This window comes from Hemicordylus capensis, chromosome 5 (assembly GCF_027244095.1).
Source record: "Hemicordylus capensis ecotype Gifberg chromosome 5, rHemCap1.1.pri, whole genome shotgun sequence".
Taxonomy (NCBI): Eukaryota; Metazoa; Chordata; class Lepidosauria; order Squamata; family Cordylidae; genus Hemicordylus; species Hemicordylus capensis.
In genome coordinates this window covers 209,797,700-209,812,226 of record NC_069661.1, presented here as the reverse complement: position 1 = coordinate 209,812,226, position 14,527 = coordinate 209,797,700, and the positions used below count along the sequence as shown (strand labels likewise).

Genomic DNA, 14,527 nt, shown 5'->3' with positions numbered 1-14,527 from the left:
ATGGCTGAATGGGGATTTGAACTCGGGTCTCCCCGGTCCTCGTCCAGCACTCTAACTACTACACCATGCTGGCTCACACAGTTGATTTAGGAAGAGGCCGACCTATCCAACTGTATTCTGCTGTTAATTAATAAGGAGATCAATTGTTATTTGGATTTATACCCCAACACTATCCTTTGGCCAGACTATCACTTCCTCCCAAAGTTTGGCAGGACCCTATACCAATTAGTATCCATTAATATTACATATGCCCCTCAGTCCCTGGCCCAAAAAAAGCCTGCAGCAGGGCCTGTGCACACAGAAAGCTCCACTTCCCCCAGCTTTATACCACTTTAACATAATGACGACTATCTACATGCAGGTCAGTACAAGAAGATTCTCCCTAACAAATTCATTGAGAAGCAAAATACTACAGAAACTCACAAGTAAACCCAAAACTGATGGCTGAATTATTGAAAACTGGAAGTACCAGTCTTCAACACGAACCTATTTGGCAGTGAGAACTAAAGAAGTTCAATAAGAATATATCTGCTATATATGAAGAGCAAAGCTCTAGCCTTACCTCTGGATCTGCTAGGCGCTGGGATAAGCCTACTACAAAGACAAGATTCTTTTGTACAACCCGTACACTGGCCAGATGTTTACGATTCTCTGATATCTTCTGTTTCCTTTCGTTTTGCTTCTGTTTCTTTTCATTTTTTATCCTTTGCAGCTCTTCTTGCGAGAGTGGTTTGTACACTGCTGGATCTTCTGGATATGGCTAGTTTTTTAAAATAACAAATAAATCAGTTCAGTCTCTAAGCAACAGCCTTTGTTATGGTTATTTTACTGATTAAAGAGCACTATTTTTTCCAAAGCAAGAAAAGTTAAATCAATCCTAGAATATTGCATTTACACACTGTCACTTATTCTCCATCCCTATTTATAACAGTTCCCCAAGGCAAACAACCTACTCACCATTCAAGGATCCAACACCCGGGGTTTCACATATCCGCAGTCAGATAGTTGACACCCGACCTCGGCATACACAGGGGGTGGGAGGGAGGGAAGGTTCACAATGGGTTTATTTCACATATCCATGGGTTTGGGGTGAGGAGCCATTTTGAGGAGATGAGCCACTGTGACTCATTTGTTTAAAAATTAAAACCCCACAAACTTTCACGAAAAAAGATGCTGGATTTGGGAGATTTAGGGGCATTGCTGGATTCCTGGAGACACGCAGTGCATGTTAGAGCCCTTTTTTGGTGTCGATTTTGGGGCCCTTTTTCGCTGTTTGCCTTTTCCAGAGCCTCCAGAACCTAACTCTCCTGAGTCCTAGTGACTCAGTGACTCTGTATCCACTGTTCCCTTTTCCGTGGATACAGCAGAAAATGGAACCCCCACAGATACCAGGGTTCGCCTGTATGCTCATGCAAATTCCTTCTCGGTATTCAGGTGCAACCCCTCACATCAAAACTGCCTATGTTTTTAGAAGTGACAATTATCACCACAGAATCTACGATTATGTGCCAAAAGCATTCCACTTCTGCAGACTAACTAAACGAACTCGTTTGGAATTATGGTCAGAGGTGTTCAATAAATGCATAGAATAACAGACTAAAAAGTTGTGGCATGCAAGAAGATAGAGTACAAGAGGACACAATCCCACCTTCTGGCCACTGTACAGTTCATATTTTTAGTTTTGAGTTATGGGCAGTCCTACCATCTTTTCAAAGGCATTTTCTTCACAACCCGTACTATACCCTTGTTCTTTATTTTTAATAAATCAGACAATCTGAAGCTTGCCTAAACAATACTGTCTAAAAAATACTGAGCTACACAGACCAAGGGTCTGACTTGGTAGAAGGTAGCTTCTTATGTTCCCAAATGTGTACGTGCTATTACCATAAACAGAACATACAACAAAAGGGAGAAAGAAGTCCTTGCAACCTTGGGCTACATTTTAGGATGTACAGTTTGTTCCATTGAGACCTATTAGACCTTGCTGTCACTCTTTGCAAACACGTCCAACACTTCTTTGTAGCTGCATAGTTCAGGCAAAAGCCTGGCAGTGGTTGGCAAGTTGCCATTACCTTTCTTCTCACTGTGAAAGCTTTGGTGTGTTTCAGGGGATCACAAAGTCCTGTCGCAGTCTGAAAACCTCTGCCCTAAGAAAGTAGCTATAAGTCCATTTTCAAAGCTAGTACCTGAGGATAAAATAGCTGGCACAGCTGAAATCAGTAAGTGTCATGATAAAACACTAACTGCTACTACACACAAAGACAACATGAGATGCAATTATACTATAATCAGTAGAGGATAAGGCGAGCACAGAAAAGCAGAGCAAACTATAGCCACCCACAAATGCTTATTGCCAAAGATGTCTTGTCAGTTTTCCTTAACATACTACAGTATCCAAATACGGCCTGACCAACTATTGCCTTAATCTCATAATTCAACACTCACTCTTATGCACACTTCCCTTTAACTACCACTGGTGCATGCAAAATGATTCACTTTAGCAAGGTCAGTGAGTTCTAACAGCCGGGTCATCAGCAGCAGTCAAAACAAATACCCCAGTAAACTACTTTGAAAATTATAGATAACTGTGTATTTATAGCACACCTCAGCAAATGTTACAGAAAAGGTGCACATTAAGAGAAAGTTTGAGATTACAGGATTACCACACATTAGCAGCTATTTTTAACCGTGCTTTAAAAAAGACACTGAAGAGAAAAGTGTCACAAAGGAGCAGCTGTGCAAGGACTTTTTTCTTAAGGCAGTGGCCAGGAATGCTTTTTATCAGCTTCGGCTAATACTCCACATACGTCCATTTCTGAAGAGAAATGACCTTAAAACAGTGGTAACATATGCTGGTAACCTCTAGGCTTGACTACGGTAATGCACTCTATGTGGATCTGCCTTTGTATGTAGTTCGGAAAGGAACATTGGTCCTTACTGTGAAGGGTTCTTTTCCCCAGTGCCTGGAGCTCCTCCTTAATGGGTTGTGAAGTAAGCATGCTCGAGACAGAAGCTGTAAAGGCTTGCTTCTTGCCACCAGAGAGCGCCCAACCCCAATTCTGAGACTGTAGCAAAGAGCAGAATTGAAAAAAGAGTGCGTAGCCTAATGGCGCAGCAGGGAAGTAACTTGCCTAGGGAGCGAGAGGTTGCTGGTATGTTTCCCAGATTATGGGAAACACCTATATCAGGCAGCAGCAATATAGGAAGATGCTGAAAGGCATCATCTCATACTATATGGTAAAGTATCGCAAAACCCTCCTATATTCTACTAAATAAAGCCATATGGCTCTGTGGTTGCCGGGAGTCGACACTTACTCGACAGCACAACAGCAACAACAAGCAGAAGCCTAGGGAGGTAGTAGACAGGGAATAAAACCCCAACCTAGTCAAGCAAGAGCTAAAGCAGTAGAAGAAGCATACACATAGAAGTGCACTTAACTCTAGGGTCCCCAGGAGCTGGCTCCACCCAAGCAAGAGTCATATCCCATCCCAGGAAATACACTACAGCAAAAAGAAGTACATCTGGGTGAGCATGAGGAGCTCCATACACAGGGGGAAAGAAACCTTCACGGTAAGAACCAATGTTCATTTCCCCCGTGCTGGAGCTCCTCATTAACAGGACATACCCAAGCAGAAGTTACATGGGGGGCGGGGGGAGATGCACTACACCACTTGTTGGAGCACTCTACAGCCCAAAGCCGCCTGTTTAGCTAAGAAAGATGCTATCTTGTAGTGGCGAATGAACGGTGTAATGGACGACCATGTTGCCATCCTACAGATGTTCAGAAGAGATGCGTGAGCCGAGAAGGCTGTGGAGGCTTGTTGAATGCGCCGTGATGCCACCTGGCATTGGCAGGTTGAGAATGCGCTAAGATAGGATGATGCAAGAGCTTATCCATCTAGCAATAGTGACTTTAGAAACTTTACGACTTAAGGAGAAAGGTTGAAAGAATTTGAAAAGTGAGTCAGACTTGCACACACTCTTTGTGCATTTAAGGTAAATCCTGAGGGCACACCGGATGTCCAGAGTATGCCACAACTTTTCCTTATGGTGTACTGGTGAGGGCCAGAACGATGACCTGGGAGTGATGGAACGCTGTGTTGACCTTCAGGATGAAGGTGGGATCTAGTTTCAGGACCACTGCGTTGGCTGGAAGATGCAGAGTTCCTTGCTCACGAATAGTGCACCCAGTTCCAAAACTCTCTGTGCCGATGTAATGGCTATTAGGAACAGAACCTTATAAGAAAGAAGTTTCAGACTATAAGACTGTAGAGGTTCAAAGGGAGGTTGTGTCAGTGCATTTTGAACTTTGTTCAAAATCCAGGATGGAAAACGCTGAATAGGTGGAGGTGCCAGATTGGACACACCCTTTAACAAACACGAGATGTGTGGATGCAGTGAAGATATGCTTGGATCTGAGATGTCAAGGACTGAGGCCAAGGTGAAGGCCTGTCTCCGGATCATAGTATGGGTTGTAGTATGTGGTCCACTCCAAACCCAACCGCAGGAAGTCCAACACGTCGGGAACTCCTGAGGAACGTGGGTCCAGATGGTTTCTTTGAGCCCACCTGGAAAATGCTGCCCAGGTCATTTGGTAAATGCGTTGTGTTGAAGGGATGCCAAAATGGTATTGTCGACCGAATGAGAGTATCCCTTTGTCAAGAGTTTTGCGTGTTCAACCTGAAGGATATCAGTGGAAAGGCGTATAGCAGTGTGTTGGGCCAGGTCATTGTGAGAGCATCTACTACCTCTGCCCGGTGTGTGAAATCTGGAAAAGTTGGTGTTTGAGAGGGGATGCTAAAAAGTCCACCTCCGGATAGCCCATCTGTTGAAAAACTGCTGGATGGGGAGGCCCATTCTGCCGGGTCTATGTCTGGCAACTGAGCCAGTCTGCCTGTGTGTTGTCCACCTGTGTGTTGTCACTGAAGTGTTCTGCCATGACAGATGATATGTACTTTTCTGCTCACCTAAGCAAGGCATCTCTCCGCCAGCAGGTGCTTAGACTGTGTACCGCCCTGGTGATTTATGTGAGCTTTGGCTGTAATGTTTGTGCGTACAAGTACATGGTGGCTGCATAGAAGCCGATAGAATTCTAGAAGAGCCAACCTGGCTGCCCTGAGCTCTAGCCAATTGATGCTAATTTTTTGTTCTTCACCTGACCACTGGCCGTGTGCCAATCGGCACTGGTAGTGGGCACCCCAACCTGTCAGGCTGGCGTCCATGCTGACAATAATCCTGTGGGGAACAGTCAGTGGAATGCCTCTGCTGACCGTTGGCAATAGCCACCAGTGGAACTATTCCTTGACTATCTGGGGGATACAATTCTGTCAATGTGTGCCCACCATGATTAGGTCCTGGTGAGGCAAGAGTAGCCATTGCAATAGACAAGAATGCCACCTAGCCCATGGAGTGCACTCCATACATGCCACCATGGAGCCCAAGACTTGCGCAAGGAGCATTAAGTCTGCTAACATAGCCTGCAGGAGTGGGCAGAGGAGCAAGGCAATTTTGGACTTTCTTTATTCAAGAAGGGAGACCACGACCTGGGTCATGTTGAATACTGCTCCAAGATGCTGGAAAAATTCAGATGGATGCAGGTGACTTGTCTTGATTGATTAAAAACCCATGGTCCCTCAGACACTGTAACATGAGACAAACTGCCACCTGCACTTGGGGAAGAGAAGGCTCCCTGATCAGCAGATTATCAAATTTATGGATATATATGCACCCGCTGCAGGTGGAGGTGCACAACTAGTGTGATCATGACCTTTCGGAAAACCCGAGGGGCGGATGATAGGCCAAATGGGAGGGCTCTGTATTGATAGTGGAGGCTGTTGTATGAGAATCTGTGGTGATGAGAGAAGGGAATATGGAGATATGCCTTGGAGAGCTCCACTGATGCCAAGCAGTCCCCTGGATGGATTGTCGCCTTCATGGTACACGTAGGGATTCCATCCTGAACTACTACTTTGTTATGTATCTGTTGAGGCGTTTCAGATCCAAGACTGCCCTCCATGAGCCATCCTTTTTGGGGACCAGGAATAAGAGTGAATAGATGCCACAACATATGTCTATCGAAGGCACTGGTTCTATCACCTGAATTTATGGGAGATGATAGATTACCTGCTCCATCCTCCAATTTTTCTCCGGATTCTTCAACTTTGGGGATGTTAGGAAGAATTCTGGTGGATCATGAGTGAGGCCTACAGAGTATCCATTGTAGATTATGTCCAGCACCCAGAGGTCCTGGGTGGTGGTCATCCAGGTGAGGGTGAAGTCTAGAAGCCTGCCCCCAACCAGAGCTGAGTCATTCTTTCTTGGGAAATTGGGTGTTAGAGTTAAAGGCCCTGGGACCTTGTGCTCCAGGAGAACCCTTGTAGTGTTGCCTCCACTGAGGTCATCCTGAAGTCTGAACTTGTTGCTGTGGAAGTCTTTGGTTTGGTTAGCAGCACTGGTTTGGAAGTGTCTATATTGGCTAAAGGGTGCTGAGTAGGGGTGAAAGGACCTCCAAAAGTCGCTCCGAGTGAAAGGCATGGCCTGTTTCTTATCCTTTGTTTCAACTAACACTGGTTCCAATGCCAGGCCGAACAGACCAGAAAATGGGGATGAGGTAAGGGACATTTTGGACTTAGTGTCCATATGCCAACATTTGAGCCATAAGAACCACCGGGCCGCAGCCCCTGCCACCATAGCCCTTGAAGCCTGCTGCAGACAGACAAGGCTGGAGTCTGCCATCAATGCTGCTGCTTTGGCCATCTTACTGATGCCCTGCCCGAGCTTAACATTGTCTGGTGGAACCAGGGCTATGAGTTCCTTTGCCCATAAAATGGATGTGCATGAGAATATGGAATTGGTGGTGGCTGCTTTGATAGCAGTTGCCAAAGCTTCGTGTGCCTTCCTAAGGAGAAAATCACATTTTCTGTCTTCCGGATATTTTAATTGCTCCTGGCCTTCAGTGTTTAGTATAGAGCCAGAAACCACTTGCGCCACCAGCACATCAATGTGGGGAACTGCGAGTAGAGAGTTAACTCTTGGCTGAGGACACAGTGTTTCCTAGGATAGCTACCCACTGATCCGGAAGAGGCAGGCTGTTGCCACTCTACCATCATAACCTTACGAAAAAGGGAGGGAAAAGGCACCATGGCAGAAACTGAAGTACAATATGCGATAACATTTTGATCTAAACTTGTAGAACCTTGAACTACCTCTGTAGGGGCCAAATCATTAATAACTCACTTAGCTTCTGAGAGCAAGACCTCGAAGTTGGCCAGAGAGAACAGGCAGGCTGAAATGGGAGCCTATTTCTTCACCCAACAATTCTCCCTCCTCCTTGTCAGAACCTAAGGGCTGGAACAGTCTGGGCAAGATTCAGAGTCTGTATCCTGTCTGAGTAGAACATCAGGGTTTCTGGGTAGAGCAGAGGGGAGGGTGGGTAATATAGGGCACATCAGTGTGGAGGGAGCAGGCAGGGGTAACGCTGGGTGGACAGGAAGAGGAATAGCAGATGGAGGTAACACAGGGAATGACAATGTGGGCAGAGGTATAGTAGGTAAAGCCGGGAGTAAGAGGACAACAGTTGCGCACTTGCGGAGGCAACTGTTTATTACGTCGTTTAAGAGGTGAGTCAGATGACGTAGATGATGATGATGATGATGTAGATGAGGAGGAGGAGGAGGAGGATGGGCATGCATGTCTCTGGAGCCTATGTCCTGCTTTCTTTGGTGCCAATCTGCCCTGTTCAAGGGGGTGGAATAGCCTCCCTCCCTGGGCTGGTGCCTGGGGCTGAAGATGATAGGAGGTACCTTAGGCTGTTTGGGCCTCTGGGGAGGCAAGGCTGGGGCCCCTGATAGCAAGGGAATTACCAGGCAGGGAACATTCTGTAATGGGAGGCACTCCCTAAGGAATAATTCCCTGATCCACACCACCATGTCAGAAAGAAAAGAGGGGGCCAGCCCTGAGAGCACCACATTACTCACTGGTGTTGGGAGGCCATAAGTCTTGCCTGAAGGGCCTCTGGATGGGTTGCTTGGAGTTTCGGCCAGAGCTGTGGAGGCTTGCCCAAGGGCACCAATGGAGGTGTGGGCTGCAGGGGTTTGCTGGCCACTGGGGCCAGAAGGACTGGAGCCAGGGCCATTGGGTAGGGTGCGGTGAGGACTATGCAGGCAGGCCGGGTAGCCATCAGCACACACTGCCACCATTTTGGGTGGCAAAGATGCCAGAGAGTCACCTGCAAGGCACTGGTCGTCAGCTCCTTTCGGTCTTTGTTCGGGCGAGAGTCCCTTGTGCCACGTTTTGGACTTGAAGGAGATAACTTTAATGAGAAGATGCTCACGGGGACGGACTGAAAGCTGGGCTTTTTTCTTTTTCTTCTTCGCCTGATTTGCTTGCGCCTTGGAGGTGCTTGGATTTTTCAACAGGCTTTCTCTGAGCCAGAGCAGCCTCCGAGGGAACCTCCGCAGAAGTACCAGGAACAGGCTGCAGTGGGGGAGGAGAAGCTGATCTCACTTTTAGGGAAGAAGCCCCTTCAAATTCCAGCTTGTGGGAAGATTGGGGGCCCTCGGAAATAGATCCCCCAAGCAGGTCCTCTGCATGGGCACGCTCCATGAGAGGCTAGGGCCAGCGGGTAAGGCCACCAAACTCAAAGTGAAAGCAAACTGAGGAAAAATGGCTGGATGAGGCAAATTGAAAGCAAAAAGATGTTTGGAATTTGGATTAGTAAGAGAAAAAACCCAAGACAGCTCCCTTCCCACCCTTGCACAATCGGGGGGGGGGGGTTAGAAAGAAAAAGAAATTGGAAGCTTAGCCTGAATGCAGATAAATTGAGGAAATACTGAAGAACTCTTTTTTGTGTCCTGAAGCTTGAGCAGACAGGACAGGTCCTGGGGTTGGGCGCCCTCAAGTGGCAGGAAGCAAACCTTTACAACTTCCAGTCCTGTCTTGAGCATACTCATTCTCAACCCGTTAATGAGGAGCTCCAGCACAGGAGAAAAACTGTAATTGATACAGAATGTGGCAACCAGACTAGACTCTGGGTTTACCCAAAGAGACCATAGAACTGATTATGAAAGAACTGCACTGGTTGCCAATATGTTTCTGAACAAAATGCAAAGTGCTGATTATTACCTATAAAGCCTTCAACTGCTTAGGTCCAGGGTACTTAAGAGAGCCTTATCTGTTGTGAACCCTGTCGCCTATTAAGATCATTGGGAGAGGTCCAGTTACAGTTGCCACTGACTTGTTTGGTGCCAACATGGGACCAGGCCTTCTCTGTGGCTGCCCTGGGGCTTTGGAATGTACTCCCTGCTGAAATAAGAGCATCTCCTTCTCTGTTTTTAGGAGTATCCTAAAGATGTACCTGTTTTCCCCGGCTTTTAATTGAAATTTAAGTTTTAATATGTTTTAACTCATCAAGATTTACCTGTTTTATCAATTATAACTGTTTTATATTGTTTTTTATTTGTTATGTTTTAACTTGTACACCGCCTGGAGATTTCTATATCAGGTGGTATAGAAGTATGATAAATAAAATAAATAGGCAAGCAAGCAGGTAATGGTTAAAGGACTCAATTATATGGGCATGGCCGACTGCTTGCGTCCTGTAATCCTCCACAGAGTGGCAACTCCATGGGAAAAATCAGGCCATTAGTCTGTCTCTCCCTGTTGGAGTTAATGCTTAAATAACCCAAATTATACAGGATCTGCTCATGGCAGAATGCTCCAGAGTGGCCAGGGTGGCATTTTAAGAAGTGCTTTTCAAGTAGTGGTAGACGATGGTACTCTGTACCGTCTCAGACAAACGATTATCATACATCCCGTCTAGAAGAGGAAACGGCCAGGCTAGAAGTGTCATGGAGGAAATGGCCAGGCTGGGAGTGTCACCACTGGGGGAAGGGGAGGGGACAGCCCAGCACTAGCCCTGGATGTATTTAAACTGTGATCAAGCAGCTGTGAAGGGGAGTACAACCACAAAGGAGAACACAGGAGGAGCAAAACATAACAGAAGCAAAGATGTTCCATCCACACCCCTGAGGTGGCAGCAAACTGAGAAGTCGCTTCCACTATTGAAGCTACACATCTTCAGGAGTAGGACAGCCAAACATATCAGGAAACAGTGAACAACCTTCTTATAAAGGAGGAAGAGGTAAGCTCAGGACAGAGGAGCTCATGCAATCAGCTCCTGAAGGGACTGCCAGCAGCCTGAGACACAACTCCTCCATTTCTTATCCTTTGTAGTGGGGTTTTTAAATTAAGTAACTGTAAACCACCTTGGGTGCCTTGGCAGAAAGGCAGGATATAAATGCCATGAATGAAGGAATAAAGTTTTAAGTCTACTCTGAGAAAAGCAGAAGCAGATTCAGGGAGGTAAGCAAGCTTTTTTATACAAAAACAAGCCTTTTTCCTTCAAACTAACAGGAGGAGAGAAGATTTTGAGGAGCTGGTTTCTCTTTAAGAGAGAAGTCCGTGTGTGTGTGTGGCCAGGGCTAGCTTTGGGGGCTCTGTGGCATTTAGTTGTTTCTCTCTGCCTGCAGGGGGACAGAGGGAAGAGTCAGCTAGGAGTGTAGTGAGTCACACCTGTTGGGAGGGGCAACATTCCTGTGAGCCACATTTCTGTCTCAGTTTGAAGCCTACTCTCTATATAAGAGGTGAAGGCCCAAGAAGAGCTCAGCGAACAGAGCTTAGCCAACAGGGATTGCAAACAGGGCATTGCAGTTGTGTGTGAAGTTTAGCGGGGAAGTGTGCATGGGAGCCTGAAATGAGTCCCCATTATCACAAGGAGCCCAGTGGAAAGAGAAGGTAAGTACTACTTCCTCTTTCATATTATTGAGAAAGGACGTTTGAACAGCTAAATAGCTGACCAATACAGCTAAGACCCCACTTTCTAATAAGGAAAAGGAAAGGTTTCACTGTCAAATCGATGTTGACTTCTGGCAACCACAGAGCCATGTGGTTTTCTTAGTAGAATACACGAGTGGTTTACCATTGCCTTCCCCCGCACAGTATGAAATGATGCCTTTCAGCACCTTCCTATAACGCTGCTGCCTGATACAAGTTTCCCATATTCAGGGAAACACACCAGCGGGGATTCAAACCAACAGCCTCCTGCTTACTAGACAGGTTACTTCCCCACTGCACAATTAGGTGGCTACTTTCTAGTAAACAATCTCTAAATACTGTAAACAGGCCCCAAAAAACCCCAATTATGAAGACAGAAAGCCAGCAAGGGAAGAGGCACTTCCCAGCATATTCCATGGAATATCACATGTATAACTATTTGCTCCATGGGCAGAAGTCATGGGTGTGTGCTCAGTGCAAGGAGCTCCTGGCTCTCAGGGAACTAGTTCGTTCCCTCGAGACCAAGGTGGCAGATCTGGAAGAGATCAAAGAGACAGAGAGGCAAGTTAAATACTAGCAAATCACCAGGGACAGACAGCATCCATCCAAGAGTCCTTAAAGAACTCAAATGTGAAATTGCTGACCTCCTTGCAAAAATATATAACTTTTCCCTACAATCAGGCTCTGTACCGGAGGACAGGAAAGTAGCAAATGTAACCCCGATTTTCAAGAAGGGATCCAGGGACAATCTGGGAAATTACAGGCCAGTTAGCTTAACATCTGTTCCAGGCAAACTGATGGAAAGCATTCTCAAGGATAAAATGGTAAAGCACATAGAAGAACAGGCCCTCCTGGGGAAGAACAAGTATAGCTTCTGCAAAGATAAATCTTGCCTCATGAACCTTTTGGAGTTCTTTGAGAGTGTCAACAGGTATACCCAGAGACGCAAGTTTGGGCGGGGTATAAATTTGATTGATAAATAAATAAACAAACAAAGCTCTGTACCATGAGTGTGACACTCCTATAGAGTGAACAGCATTGAGAAGTCCATCCAGACATGTGCCTTGTTAATAATGGATCAAAGAGTATGCAGGCAAAAAAACAGGCATCTTACAAACTTAATATTGATAAATTTGCTGGGAGTTTTCCTCCCCTCTATAGGAGCATCTTTATCCCCAGACATAATACCTGGGTTATTACCTTAATATTTTCAAAGTTACATACACAGGAGGCTGTAGATTACCAAATGCAAACCAGACATCCAAAATGTAATTTGGCCCCAACAGAGTCCTCTTCTACAAAAACTAAAAGACCTTTTATTTGTTCAGGCCTTTACCCCTTAGGGGTTGCCATCTCTCAGCTCTCCTGCTTCTATTTGTCTTTTTTATGTTTGGTTTTTTTGGTGTTATGGATTTTACTGTTTAACCAATTTTAAAGTTTTAAATGCAATTTTTATGGAGTTTTATTGTATTTTAACTTTTGTAAATTGCCTTGGGATGCCTTATGAAAGGTGGTATAAAAATTGAATAAATAAAATTGAACACCACATACAATGACTGTATCCTAAGTTATTTATATCTCATCTTCTGTCATGAATCTCAAGGCAACATACATTGCCTTCCAGTTAACCCATACAGTTTAGTTTATGAAAGCTGAGATTTAAGAATACCAGCTATCATAAACAAAAGGGGCTAGTATGTATGTATGTTCAACTAAGGAAGATCAGGAGTTGCATCCTTAATCATGCTTTGAAGGCCTATGACACAGCCAACGTTTTGAAACTGGTCTGGGGCTGGTCAATGCTGAGGACTGCCTGGGACCTCAGATATGCTACCCTTGATTTCCACAATAGACAAAGGTGGGATATGATTAACCATTAGTCAGGTGGCATGGAAAGAACAAACAGGAAAGGACGTAAGAAAAATGCTAAAAAGCTACATAATTTAAGATTAGTAACAGAAAGAAAGGGTCGTTAGACCACGAACAAATTAACCCAATATGTGCTTGTCCTCAATCCCACATCCCATTTGCCTATCATCTGAATCATGTCATTTCTTCTAGTCTGAATTATCACATTACTATGTGGTGTGTAGTGTAGAATTGCCAATGAGTATTATTCCAGATCACACCACTTTGGAACAATACAAGTAATGTACCTCCAAACCACCACCCCCCCCAAAAAAAACCCACAATCCTTGTCTTCCAAGTATATATTCAGCAACCATTGCTTCTACTTCACATCAGAGTGATATGTTACCAAAAGCTAGTCTTACTAATCTTCTCAGTACCGTCAAAAGGCTAAACAGTAAAGATGGTCTCTTTACTGCGCATTACCTTGGTGGTATTCTTTAGCCCTTGATTTACCCTCTCCCAGCAAATGTTTCCTGAGGCAATAGCTAACTCAATCAGTATTAGATCAGGACTCAATTTAGAAATCAGCGGTGAATTAATGTCCTTTATCATACCAAAAATTTGTTAGGGCTTGAGCATCTACAAGCAATAGCCACTATCAAACCTTTTTGCCCCTAATACACCAAATGCAGCACACAGATTTACAACAATCTGGACCAAGTGGCACAAAGTAAAGTTACCCAGGACACTATCAAAACCTGTCACTTGAACCTTTACAATCCATTACAGGCATTGGGGACTAAATTATGTATTATTTCTCTCTGTAAACCGCCTTGAACCATTTTTGGAAGGGAGGTATAGAAATTGAGTTAATAACAACAACAACAACAACAACAACAACAAATTATGCACAGTCAGAGTACTACACTGCCTACCATCCATATGATGAAGACCTTAATCTAGGTATTTGAAACAGACCCCATGTACTCATGATGGTACAACTATCCAATGGACACCAAGTGGAGAGCCAAGACTTGTAAAGGTTACAGGAGGCTTAGCCCAGAAATTCCAAGGATATAATATAATGGCCAAATCTGAAGCATTTGCCTCCTGCTGATTTACATAGTGGAACAGAATGGCGCAGTTTCATAGATCTTGACTACCACCCAGTGTCTGCACTGGTACTAGACCTGTGACAACCTAAGAGTGCTGGACTACACTTTAGCTAGCTTTCTGTGGTAAGTATCAAACTCAAAAGCTGAATGAGCATCAGGGTTCATAAACACTCAACATTCCTTCTTTATACCATTCAGATTTTCTAGAGGATCTTAGGACAAAACCCAAGAGGACAGGAGAGAAGGTACATCACATCTGAAACAGTCTTTCATGGGGAGATCTTATCACAAACTAATTGTGAATAACTCAAAACAGATACTTGCCTTTCTGCAAGCAGGACAAAGTCCATTCTCATCAGTGCGAATACGATGCCAACAGAAGCGACAGATCTGGTAACCACAGGTGCAAGGGAAGAAATTTATGTCATCAATCTCCAGAGGCTCCATGCAAAGGGGGCATTCCACGGGGTCTTCCTTTGCATCTGGGCTGCGAGACATCTTTCTTTTCGCACAGCAGCAAAAAAATATATAATAACTTAAGGGAGGAATAGGTCCAGCACAGAAAATTTTGAAGAAACTTGAAGATCTGTAAGAAAAACAAAGTGACATTCATAAATTAGCTGGTCTTTCTGAATAAAAAAAGGCAATTTATAAGCTTTTTAAAATGGCGTATCTAAAAAAATCCACAGATCTCCCCCCACCCACCATTGTTTTTATTCAGCAGCAT

At 44.8% G+C, this 14,527-nt stretch overlaps 1 protein-coding gene across 8 annotated transcripts in view; it reads right to left on the bottom strand.

Annotated features, from left to right (window-relative positions):
- Window positions 1–14,527, bottom strand: part of CNOT4 (CCR4-NOT transcription complex subunit 4) — a 107,435-nt gene that overhangs the window by 64,592 nt on the left and 28,316 nt on the right. For all 8 annotated transcript variants that reach the window (XM_053256655.1, XM_053256658.1, XM_053256657.1 and 5 more), the window contains exons 2-3: window positions 14,125–14,386; window positions 563–760 (exon numbers count right to left, since the gene is read on the bottom strand). In XM_053256655.1, the coding sequence (XP_053112630.1) occupies window positions 563–760; window positions 14,125–14,298 (372 nt within the window). In that variant the 5' untranslated portion in view covers window positions 14,299–14,386. The remainder of the gene's footprint in view (window positions 1–562; window positions 761–14,124; window positions 14,387–14,527) is intronic.